Source organism: Cibotium barometz, chromosome 18 (assembly GCF_041138505.1).
Source record: "Cibotium barometz isolate CiBa-2024 chromosome 18, ASM4113850v1, whole genome shotgun sequence".
NCBI classification, from domain to species: Eukaryota; Viridiplantae; Streptophyta; class Polypodiopsida; order Cyatheales; family Cibotiaceae; genus Cibotium; species Cibotium barometz.
The window spans coordinates 6,125,292-6,138,122 of record NC_141063.1 but is presented as its reverse complement, the minus strand read 5'-3'; the positions used below and the strand labels follow the sequence as shown (position 1 = coordinate 6,138,122).

At 42.5% G+C, this 12,831-nt stretch overlaps 1 protein-coding gene across 4 annotated transcripts; it reads right to left on the bottom strand.

The window, feature by feature from the left end:
- Positions 1-8,332: 8,332 nt before the first annotated feature.
- Positions 8,333-10,570, bottom strand: LOC147628851 (uncharacterized). 4 transcript variants are annotated; one of them, XM_086812012.1, is made up of 3 exons: positions 10,121-10,570; positions 9,672-9,738; positions 8,333-9,588 (listed from the first exon to the last, which is right to left on the bottom strand). In XM_086812012.1, the coding sequence occupies exons 1-3, from the start codon at positions 10,283-10,285 to the stop codon at positions 8,525-8,527; spliced, it is 1,296 nt and encodes a 431-aa protein (XP_086668138.1). In that variant the 5' UTR covers positions 10,286-10,570; the 3' UTR covers positions 8,333-8,524. The 4 variants fall into 4 exon arrangements, with proteins under 4 accessions (XP_086668138.1, XP_086668139.1, XP_086668140.1 ...); XM_086812013.1 differs by having other exon boundaries at positions 8,333-9,585; XM_086812014.1 differs by having other exon boundaries at positions 9,672-9,746; positions 10,121-10,241.
- Between the last annotated feature and the right edge of the window lie 2,261 nt (positions 10,571-12,831).

Here is a 12,831-nt window from a genome sequence, read left to right as displayed (position 1 = left end):
GAGGATAGGACAAAGCTAGACATGTGAACATATTGTGATGATCCCTCATTTATAATTTCTGTACTAACAAATTTACTATATGCCTCCCACTCTTTCCCTAACATAGAGCTTGCCATGTCCTTAACAATTTGTTCTAAATTAAAGGGCACATTGAATATAGGCTCAACATCTGGAAGACGTTCATCGTGCCCAGCTCTCCTTAATAAATCAAATAGGTTTTCATTGGCACTAGGCTCATCTTTTACCTTTTCAAGTGTCTCTACATCTTCTAAAGGATCATAGGAGTGAACCACCTATACCACACCTGCTCCATGCTGGCCACGACACGAGGACGAACAACTAACAAGAATCGGAATTGCCTATTACACGGTGAACTGCAGGCGTGAGTGAAGGGGGGAGGAAGCCAATCCATGGCGCGAGGACGAAGAAAGGACTAGAAACAAATTCTCTTATTGCACAGTGAACTGAACGTTGAACTGAAAGCACGTGTGGAGGAAGCGGCAAAGGAGGACCGAAATAAAAAATTAAAATTTAAACAAGGCACGACTATATATAGATATTATTAGGGCTAACGTCATACATGTACGATGGAAGTGAAGGGCCGACGTCACCAAAATGTGTCGTTGTGCCACGTGTAGGACTGACATCATCACTGGTGTGCCACGTTATAGGGTGGCTTATGTCATCCTTGTAATGATGACATCACATTCTATAAAATGAAAAAAAATATTCCTTTTTTTTGTCGGGTACCATTGACGGTGCGAGTATTTTTAAGTGATTATTTCGGTAACTTTTCGCAACCTCTACAATCCTCCCTCTATGGCGCGAGTAGACTAATCCGTCAGCCTCCAATCAGTCTTATCGCATTCGTGGACTCCGCGTTCTCGCTCTCCTCCCTCGACGGCGCGAGTAGGGCTATCTCGCAGGGTCCGATCTCAATTATCGCACCGTTCATAGTGACTCCTCGCCTTCATCCCTCTACGGTGCGATCAGTCATATTCGACAGGCTCCAATACCTCCTATCGCACCATGGACAGCTAGACAGTGCCTCCTCGCCCTCACCGCCTTCTCGCCCTCCTCCCACGGTGCGACGAGTAGACATATCCGGCATGCTCCGATCTCTCCTATCGCACCGTGGACAGCACCTGCGAGTGTAGTCCTTCCCTGGATGTAGCTTCCTCGCAGTATGGCTCGTACAAAGCAAACTGTGAGGATGGTTTACCCAGATCCCTCCCTTCCTAAAGATTCAGTGCCAGAGCAAGATTCAGTGCAAGAGCAAGAGCCAGAGTCAACAACTTCTAAGCAACCATTAGAGAAGAAACAAGTAAAGGGTAAAACCAATTTATCTAAGGCAAGAACTTTCCTCCATAGAAAAGAAATTGTTTGTTGAGATAAGGCAAGTACAGGAGGCTACACATCTGCTCATCCCTAGGGCACCATTATTGAGAATTGTAAGAACAGTAAGTGACAGTATCAAAGGGCAAGGACATTATAGATGGCAGAGCAGTGCACTAGCATGTCTTCAAGAAGCTTGTGAAGACTTTCTTATAGATTTTATGAACGATAGCTTCATATGTGCTGCCCATTGAAAAAGAGTCACTTTGATGGATAGAGACATGACACTTTGATGGATAGAGACATGACACTTGTTAGCAGGGTGAGGTACAGGTTTGATAAATTTCTTCATCCCTTGCCAATGAGGGATAAGAAAGCCTTTGAGATCCTTGCAATTTCCCCAGCATTGAAAAGGAAATCTAAGGTATATGATATTAATGTTGAAAAAGTTACTTCCCCTCCCAAGAAGAAGAAGAAAAGAAAGTTGGTTAGGAAATCTCAGCCAGATAATAAGAGTTCTGAGGAGGAGGAGGAGGAGGAGGTGATTGAAAAGGTCTCACATGTGCATGATAGCTTAGAGACCCTTGTGCAGTTAGAGAAGGCCAATACTCAGAGGTTTGCCCAAGTACTAGGGCAGCTAATCTGCAATGTTGGCACAGTGGAGAAAGACTATCTCTATATTGCACCTGGGGACCTTTACATGCTTGTAGAGAAGGATAGGGAGATCAATGACAATGTTCTCATGTGTATAAGGTATGACTACATTTTTCACAATTGTTGATTTTCTCATATATTTATTTTCTCAAATGTTAATACTTCCTCATATGTATATTTTCTCATATTTTGTTCATTCCTTTATAAACTCTTGTAGGGCACTTATGAACGAATTGCTTCTAAATCAAGTCAACGAAATATTCATTTGTGATCCCTTAGTGTCGCTTGCATTGATTGATATGAAGAAGAAGACTTCCGAGCTGGCATCCTATTTCAAGCCAATGAGAAATAAGAACATTTGTTTTGTTGTTTTGCCATATGTAGAGAGGTTCGTCTCTTACTGATGATTCCTGTGTTTAAATATTTGACATACAGTATTTGATTTCTTAAATATATCTTTTTCTTTTTTCCAGTGGACACTGGAGTGCTTGTGTTATTAATCTTCTGAGAAGGATTGTTATTTTCATGAACAGCCTAACTAGCATGCATGGGTAGATTAAATTGTAAGTATTTATCTTAATAACTTGAATATTGAGCTTCATACTTTATTTTTCCTTATATTCAAATTTGGTTTTTAATAGGACATGTAAGAGAGCTATTGCGGCTATTGAAGATGAATATCCAAATTATAAAAAGGAGGCAGAGTATAAGTTTCTGAATCAGCCAGTGGCTTTACAAAAAGATTCTACCTCATGTGGATGGCATGTTATTGCCAATGTGTGGAAATATCTTTTATCTAAATATACCAAGATTGATAGCAGTGTAGGTTAAGTTAAAAACCCACTATTTTGCAGTGAATCTTTACTTCATTTTTTAACTTATTTTCTGTAGTTCTTGGTTCTTAAATCTAAGAAGTTTTCTTAATTTGACAGACTCTTGGATCTCACGAGTTTTGGATGTGGAGTGTTCATGCAAGAATTATCAATATTATTTTATATAATTCAATTACTCCAGATGATCCAAATTCTCCACCACCCCCACGGCAAGCCTCTCCATCTAAGAAGAAGAAGAAAATGCCTATACATTCACCACTAAAGCATTTTATGTTTAAGCAAGGTAACTCTACAAAAAGAAACCAAGGGTGCTCCTCAACAAGGCACACAGAAAGAAACCAAGGGTACTAAATCAGAAAGTACCTCAAAGAAAAGTAGTCCTCAAATGGGTGCCAAGAAGGGTATTAGCAAGAAAGCTAAGAAGAAACTCAAGTTCAAGTTTACTGCTAAGAATAGAGAAAAATAGTCAAAGGATCTGGACATGGAGACAAAGGAGGCCACAAAACCAAAGAAGACAAAGGGGGATATGGAGACAAAACCAGAGGAGATGGAGACAAAATAGAAAGCTTCATTCTCCTCCCTATTCATCATTGTAAATATTTGTAAATTTTCTTCTCATTTTATAATCTTGTTTGTAAAGATTGAGAAATTATCTTCTCATGTTGTGATGTTTTTTACTCAAAACACATTTGTACTTGAGTTTGTAATGGTTTTGAGATATTGTGCCATAATTGTCATCTCGTGACTCGAGTACATCTCTAAAAGGAAAATATTAGAACTCTTAAAGGGCTTCATAAAAAGAGCTCTAAATATTGTAATTCTAAAAGAACAACATAAAAATTTACAAAGGCACAGCAATTACAAGACAAAACTTTTCATTGATGAATTACATACGTAAATTTACAAAATCCCAAGAGTCTAAATAGACTTCATAAAAAAACTCCAAAGCTTTCTTATCAAGTCATGCTTATACAATCATATTCCCAATCAGTATCTACCAAGGTCTTCGACTCCATTCGCATTCAAATCTTTCTATTCTTCACCTTGAACTATGCCCCACTTATATCCTCACTTCCCATGATATTGAGATGCTCCCTAATATTTAGTAGGCTCCAATGCATGCTTGCACTTACAATTTCCACCACACCATTGGACAACCTAACGCATATGTCAAGAGGTAAAACAACTTGTTCATCCGCTTGCAATGGGACCCAACTACTATCTTTCTTCATCCCCATTCGTAATAAAAGTGAATGTGTAAGGTAGCACGAGCTTTAAGATACCAAAATATAACACTGGACTCTACTATTTTGTACTTGAATGTATCATCCTTATGTTGCCCCTCTACAATGTTCCACTGCTCTCCAAGCAAGACAACCATGTCATCACCTAGTACTTTCTTGCACACAAACATGGTAAGTGTTTGTGAGAAAGTAAATTGATTAAACATCTTAATAAAAAGATGAATTGGACATACCCAACTGAGACCCACAGATCAAGATGGCTTTGCAAACTTCAAAGATCCTTGTATGTCACAAAGCATCTTTGATTTCATGACCATAACCGTCCAAGCATCAAGAGTTGGCCATTCAACAAAAGAGAGGAGAGGAGATAAAAGAAAAGAAGCCATTGACATTTTTTTGAAGGTGTCTGGGATTTAGAAATGTGCAATAAAGGTTATCATGCCAAAGGTGTCCAAGCATTAGGAGGCATTTGAACATATTTTGGGCCTTTTGCTAATGAAAATAATTAGCAACGGACCAATAGGAATAGAGGATTGTGCACATTTGGTCTCCTTTGAATATAGGGAGGGAGACTAGGCTGTAGGGGAGGGGGACTAGGCTTTCAGTTCTAATAATTACACTTGTCCCTTTAAAAAAGTAGGGGGTTTAGGGTCCCATCATTTTCGTGGCTCAAAAAATCCTTAAAATTTTGAAATTTTTGAGATTTCTCCAAAACTCACTTTTCCTCCCAAAAACCCATCTCAAATTTTATTGTAGTCAAAAATTTCATTTTCAAGTCCGCTTTCTCTCTTGAATGTCCAAATTAAACTCTTCCTCCTTTCCTCTTCCATCTCTTTAATATCCATCAAGCCCGAAACCTTAATTTGCATAGCATCTTCGCGTTTTCTTTCTCTATCTCATTTGCCAAACCCTAATTTTACTACTATAGATATGGCTACACCATGAAGAAGACCAAAAGATTAGATTGAGGAGATCTCATTGTACAATGAGGGACGATGATGGTGCTTGGGTGAGGTGAGAGAGGCATTTAGCAAGGGTGCTTGGGTTTTTCTGCAGCCTACTCCTATTGGTCCGCATCAAGTTCGACAACGAGATGTGATGGAGCTTCATTGGAAGGGTCATTTAGAGGGATTCAAAAAATCGAGCAATGGAGACCTGGTGGCCATTGTACAACATGTGTACACGGCACGAGACATACATCTTCGTAAACAAACTCGATTCCCATGCAACTGTAAGTATCATAGGGAAGGAAGGAGGTTTTGTGATATTACGATAGCTACATCTTTCATGTTTAATGATCTTATTTTTGGGCTGTAGATATTTTTCCTTCCAGCTTGGCAGAGGAGCAACCATTACGGAACATTTCAAGCACTCCATGCAAACATTGGTGAGGCATTGTTTTCTTGTAAAACCAGTGCAGACCTTAAGGAAAAGATCTTCTTTTACCGACACTCCTATGTGGTGCCAGTGCATGACGGTGGGTTTAGTAAGCTAGAGGACATGATAACCTTTATTGCACATTTCTAAATCCCAGACACCTTCAAAAAAATGTCAATGGCTTCCTTCCTTTTATCTTCTAGTAATCATCAGCAGAAGTTTTCAGTAATAGTAATGTATTGGCTCGCATCAACCCAAGTACTGGAAGCACCTCATAATAAGAATCTGAAATTGAGGTGCATCCTCATGATTTCTCCATACAAATTGCACCATGTTTGTGGATTCACTTCTTGCTTTTACCAAGCCAAGTAACAAAGGTAGGTATTCTTCCAAAGCCCGCAACAGTTGTTCCATCGTGTAGGGTAGCAGACTTGCGTCTGGACTTGGACTTGGAAGAAGAGATTATGGCCTCTCCGGACAAGGCCAGAGCCAATGCGATGATGCAGGCTTGGAAAGAGGAGAGTTTTTCTAGGATATGGATGGGCACCAAGCCATGGAGGGCATTGGAAAAGTTAGCGGCCTGCTCGGGTACCCTCATGGCAGGGGAAAACACCACCATGGCCATTATATCAGCATGATCCTGTGTTGTTTTTCCACCCCAATCATCTCTAGCTGAGGAGACTAAGCACCCCATGAAGTGCAAATTGACGCAACCTTTGGAACCTTCGATCTGAGATCTACAGATGTGAGGCACACCAGCTAGTTCCTCAGCTTTTGCTGAAGTTCTTTTAATGGTCGAAAGGGCCAGGAGGCAAATTCAAGGTAGGAGAAAAATAGAGTGTAGATCTCAAGTGGATGAGGAGAGGTTCGACAAAGAGAGAAAGAGAGAGAGAGGGAGAAATCTAAAATTAAAAATGAGATTATCCTTCTCTCTTTTGAAGCCCAATCAAGTGGAGAAGCGAGCAGTCGATCCAACCATGCTCTCATACCAATATAACGTCGCCATAGCCTCCGCCATTATAGCCAAGAAGGGCTCCAAGCTCTAGTCACCACCCAACCGTAGAGGATAAGATGGTTGTGGTTACACACACCTTCCACTTTTATGTGGCATGTCGTCCACATTAGCCCGGTCGTCTGGTCACACGACCACCTAGCTCTACGATTAGTCAACACTCCGCTCGAGGTATCCTCACCCCTAGACCCCGGATGCACTCACCATCTTCACTCCGGCATTCGGGCTCCACATCCAGTCGAGCTCTCATGTGCCCACTGCCATTACAGGCTATGTGACACTAGGCCTACCCTTGAGCTGCCAAGAGAGCCCAGCCAAGTGGCCAGCAGGGCCAGCCAAGGGGCCCAAGCATGGACTATATAGGGCAAACAGCCCTAGATGACCAAAACCCAAGTGTGGCCAAGACAAGCTTCAGGAGCAAGGCATGGAGCTAGGCAGAATTCATGGGCTAAGAGAGAGAGAGGACACAAACGCATGTGTGGGTGGCACGGGCTGAGAAGAGCCAGCAGATCAGCATAGGTGCTATAGTCGACTCAGCCAGAGAAGCAAAGGTGCTACAGGTGGCTCAGCCAGGCTTGGGTGGAGCTAGTGCCCACGCATCCACCTCAGCCGCGGCGAAGATGGGTGGCACTGCACAGGCAATCACCGCCGGCAATTAGCAGGACCTTCGTCTACCATCCAATTAAACTGGGACAGAGAATACCCAGCCTCATACAGACCAGGACCACCTACTTCCACGCATCTACTTGAAGAGAAAAAACCAGCAGAGAGGGCTGCTCGAGCGGGAGATAGATGCCGGCCAACAGCATAAAAATAAGTTGATTCTCACCTCTTGTTTCTCTTACTTCCAAACGCCAAACTTTGATCCTCCAGCATTCAGTGAGCCCCTTGTATCTGCAGCAGACCTCTTCAAGCGTATCGTGACCTACTTTGCAGCCCAGAACAAAATTCTTCCATTTGTTTGTTAGACATGAATAATCAAAGCTCAAAGCTGTGTATATCAATTTGTATCCAAGATAACTACTTGTGCTTGGCTAGGGTGTTAAAAGATCTCTCTCTCTCTCTCTCTCTCGCTCTCTCTCTCTCAATTAAGGAGGAGAAAACAAGGGGAGAAGAGGGGAGAAGAGAAGAAGGGAGGCAAAGAACAGGTTGCTCTTAGGCATAGAACGGGCTGCAAAATACTCCATTGATTATGGAAAATGCAACAGGGGCAGGCAGGCAAACGCAGTCGAAGAAAAAAACCCTTTTTTGTTTTAAAAAATGCCCCACGTTTGAGCAAAATACCCAATTTTTTGAGGTTTCAAGAATGTTTCGAAATGTTTTGGCTTAGAAGCATTTATGATCCTGCACGATGCTGAATCCTTATGATGATGACACAAAAGGAGCTGTAAGTCTGCCATTTCCACCATAGCAGAAGGTAAATCCATCCGAAAGGCCTCATATGCAAGGAGCACAGATGAACACTGAAATACATGAGTAACATGTCATTGTACAGAAAAGCATATCAGTCACACCCTGAAGGCCAAAAACATATTTCCAAGAAATCCAAGGCCCTTTTACCCAACTGCCCGTGAAACCCGAACAGGTGAGCTATGGACAGGCTCGGTTGCCCGTCCACACACACACACTCACCCACCAGGTTGCTAGATTCCCTGACAACACGGACAGGAGGGGCATATGTGTAAGGGGCTTAACATACAGCCAGCAAACAAAACAACCAAACCCACACCGATAACTTGTTACAGCTGTTCCAGGGTGAGCACAAATTATCTTTAAACTGATTCATTAGTATAAAATGAAGATCCAGCAATTTACAATAAGAACCTGCCTTTATGATGACTACCAATGCTTCTTAACAAGATAGACGATATACCATATTCAAAAAAAAACTTGCACCAAGTTAGCAACCACTAACCTCGGGTGCAACGCTTAAGAAACCCTCTCTTCTGAGCAAATCTTATAAAATTACATATGGTTGCTCCATCTGATGTTAAATACATAAGAGAGACTCACCTGGAAAAATAACTGCACAATCGGCCTTACAAAAATCAAGAATTTTGAAAATAATGCTATATTCTTGGCCTCACGCTGGAAGTGCGAGAAAGTTTCAAAGCCGCCTCCAAATTGTAGGACTTCCTACATCCAGGGCATCTCCCATCACCTATAACAATCCTATGGTGGCAAAACAGGCAGAGACGGAATCCACATGAGCACGGCACAAAGGATGAGTCCGTGGTATCCAACTCTTCAGTACATATCGGACAATGCGATGGCGGCGGGGGTAGCCCCCAAACATTTCCATGCGAAGCACCCCACACTGAAGTGCCAGATTGAAGGGGGAAACTGTGCTGTTTGGACAAGCGTGGAAGAGTTGGGGGCCGTGAAACATCATCAGGCCTCCATGCCTGGCCTGCATCCACCCTCATCCTGGACCCGGAATTGCCTGGCCTATATTTCCTCTCCGGTTTAAGTACACACGTCTCCAGGTCCGCGCTGGATTGCGTCATGCTTTTCTGGTCAAGCGGCCTGTTTTGAGTAGAATACTGACTCTCTGACTTGACCTGCTTGGCCTCCTGGACAGATGCTTGCACATGCAGGGCATCTGCTACAACTTCCCAGTCTTCAACCTCATTGTCATCATCACTACCACTGCCACCACTGCTAGTACTCGTCCGGCTGCTATTGGATCGACTGGTGCTCGAGTCACTGCTAGACCACCTGGTCGTAAAGCCTCGAATATCTAGTCTCGTCACATTCCCAGTTTTCCGTTCAGCTTCATCACTGTCCAAGTGCGCTCCCAATTTGAGGGGCCCACCATTTGAACTTGTGGCGCTTTGCGAATGAGACAGTGACAGGCCCTGTTTTGTGCCTTCCAAAGGTAAAGCTCGTTGATGATTCTCTGAAGCATTTGACTCAAGCACCTGGTCTTCAGACCACATTTCCCCCCCGGCATTATGCAAACTAGATGCTACATTTCGCTTCAACTTCAGGTCTTCTTTTCTATCCTTGTTATCTAGGGTGCCCATGCCAAGGGCACCTGGTGAAGACTGCAATTCTTTAGCATCTCTGTCGTCCTGACTTGATGCATGACTTGAAGCACAACTCTCAGGCTTGTTGATTTTGCTTGAGACTACTACACAATAAATTTTAAAATTTATAAGTTTAGCTTAAATATATTTGCATCAAATGCAACCATTTAAAAAACACATGAAATACCTTGTGCCAGCCATTGCTCACGGCGAGCATCCATCTTACATTGTTTCAACTTGGCTGCTCTGTTCACCTGCAATACTAAAAATTGGGCATATTCCCTTTTTTTTAGATTCAAATCTCTAACATACGCTGAGTGCACGCCTGTATGTGTGTATATACACACACGCACACACACAAATATGTATGATGCATACATGTGTAGATATATGACATATATGCATTTATATACAAACACACACTCACATCTATACGCCCAACTCTGATATATAAATATTTTCGATAGCTTACTGTGTATTTGTCTCAATCCAGGGAATGATATAAAGATCAAAATCACAGATTGCTTTCTGAGTGAGATTTAAAGAAAAAAATCAATCCCTTTTACTGCTGTGCAAAAAGAAAACTGTATGCGTACAGAAAAGGAAAAGGCAAACAGAAAACTATCAGGGACTTACCCTCTTCTTCTTGCCGCTTTCATTCGACGGAGGCGCTGCTGTTGCCTTTTCCGCTTGAGAGGCCAGGCGGACAATAAAGCCCTCATCGCCGTTGGAGGCGGCTTCTTCAGGATTAACAGGAGCCTGCTGGGGAACCAGTTCCATGTGGGCATCCATCTGACACATGAAAAAACTTAAATAGGCCGAAAGCAGAGTACGAAGCGGTGGGCTTTCCGGTACCGAGAGAGAGGCGGAAAAGCGGATACGGACTGAAGCAGAATAGAGAATAGGGCACGTTGAGTTATGCCGGCGATGTGCAGTGAGCTCGATGGCTATGGTGAAAATTCTGTGTTTTTTCTGTGTGTCTCTGCAGCGAAAAGCAGGATAAAACCAAATGAGGGGTGGATCATATGCCGCCGAGCCTGAGGTGGAGGACGACTCTCGGAGCCTCCTTTGGTTCGGTTAACCTAGGCTTTGTACCTAACCTACCTTTCCTTCCTTGCCTAAATTTAGTTAGCTACTTTAGATGTTTAGGCTGAGTGAAAAATAAAAGAATATTCCCAGCATATCATGAGCTTATCCAAAAGAGCCTCTCGTTCATGAGGAAAACATACTATTCAAAGTCCTATGTACAATCTCCAATTGATGATACCTCTATCAATTCCGGGCCTTCAACATTAGGATATAGTAGTGGGAGCTATGTTGGGTGAGATTCCCTTGATTCTATGTATACTAATTGGGTGAGATTCCCTTGTGCATGATTCTATGTATACTAATTCTATAAAATTTTGTACTACTGCCTCTGCATCTTGCTCTTTGTAAGCTCCGTAGAGCTCTCCTATGTCTAAATCTATAAAACAGTTTGGCTTGTAATAAAAAGAGAAATATGTAAATATTGCTTTGGCTGGGGTGACTAGGCAAGGTAGCCTGGCATTGGTCCAGTGAGGCTTTGTCAATTTAGTGGGGCCAAACAAGGTTGTCCTCTCAACCTCAGTGGCATTATGCTTACTCCCATGCATGGCGCACTCTGGGCAACCTTAGGGAGTTTTGCACTGCCTCCATTGAAATAACCCTATGCCCGCATTGGCCTTGGACTGGATCTACATGGAATGCTTTGGTTGTGCGGTCATAACATACCATTGCGTGGAAGCATCTGAGAAAGTCCATTCACCCCCCATGGTGGTAGCTTGAAGAAGTTGAGGAGGCCTACCATCTATAGGATCATGTTGGCATTCACATCCCCAATGTGGTAGCCTAAAGAAGTTGAGGAGGCTACCTTCTGTAGGAGCATGTTGGCATTCACATCCTCAAGGATACGTATGTGGCAATCTGGAGATAGCACCATAGCATAATATGCTTTCTCTATGACCATCCTTGATGTGAAACTTGAGCATGTAGTCGCCGTCACCCTTTCCAGCTCTTTGGCTCTGAAGTACCCCACCCTCTCTGCAATGATTTGATAAGGAATATAAGGGGGGCGGGAGATTCCCTCTTTGGAGGTAGCCAGCAGTCTATTTTCTTGCAGGCATACGGGTATCGGCTATAGCCTCAGTGATAGTCATTTTGATTGTGCACTAAGGCAACAATCTGAATGTAATATGCCTACTTGGCCTGGCAATCTTTGCTATTAGCCTTGCTTGGCTTGCAGCCTCTGTGTCCTAATTTCTACAGAGGTTCCCCTATGGGGCTTACCCCTTTTCAACTCGTCTGACAAGAAAGGCAATCTGCAACCCTAATACTTCACATGCACATTCTCCAACCACTAGTTGTGGGAGCTATGCCAAATGCAAACAAACTACAAGGGTTGTACACTATGATTTGAGCTGTGTAATCCTTTGATTGGCAATGCAAATTGTTCTGAGGGGTGTGTTTGAGGCTGTGTGCGAGCAAACAAGTTGATTGGAGCTAATTTTGGCAAAGGTTTGGGAGCACCTTAGTCTAGATCATTGACAAAGTTAGGTTCTAGCTAGGTCTTCAGCTTTATATAGGGTTCCCAATCAGATCGGCCATGTGGCAATTAGCTCGAGTCGGTGATCTACATGTAAACAATATGAACTTAGACGATCTGGTTGTTGACAAACTGAATGGAGCGATCCAGACTAGATACAATCCAAACGTTGACAAACTAGTCTCAAGGTGATCTAGAAATGAACGATCCGATCTAAAAGCTTGGATGATCCAAACTAGATACAATCCGAACGTTGACAAACTGGTCTCAAGGTGATCTAGAACTGAACGATCCGATCTAAAAGCTTGGACGATCCAAACTAGATACGATCCGAACGTTGACAAACTCGATTCAAGGCGATCTCGAAATAAACGATCCGATCTAAAAGTTTGGGCAATCCAACCATTGGATCGGTGATCAAAAGTTTGGAGCGATCTAGGAATTTGGAATCAACGATCAGAAGTATAGGCAATCTCACTTCTTTAGGATTGGCAATCCTAAAGAATTATAGAATGCAAGATTAGCGATTTGGATGTTTAACTTTAGGATCGGCGATCAAACTTGATGATGATCTGAAAAGGTGCAATCTAAACTTAGGAGATCGGAGAACGACACAATCTCAAGTACTTTTTGAAGAATTAATCAAAACTCACAAATACATCAAAGATTTAACCATAGGATTGAATTCAAATTGACAAGATTGAACATAAAATAAAATAGAAACAAGAGATAGAGTAAACAATATATCACCACACAAGAGACAAATATTGGGTGCAATCTCCCC

Coding starts and splice junctions, on each gene's coding strand:
- LOC147628851 (XM_086812012.1), bottom strand. CDS start 10,285: ATGTGTCAGATGGATGCCCACATGGAACTGGTTCCCCAGCAGGCTCCT. Junction 9,739..10,120: donor AAAGCGGCAAGAAGAAGAGG/GTAAGTCCCTGA, acceptor TTAGTATTGCAG/GTGAACAGAGCAGCCAAGTT. Junction 9,589..9,671: donor TGAGCAATGGCTGGCACAAG/GTATTTCATGTG, acceptor TTTATTGTGTAG/TAGTCTCAAGCAAAATCAAC.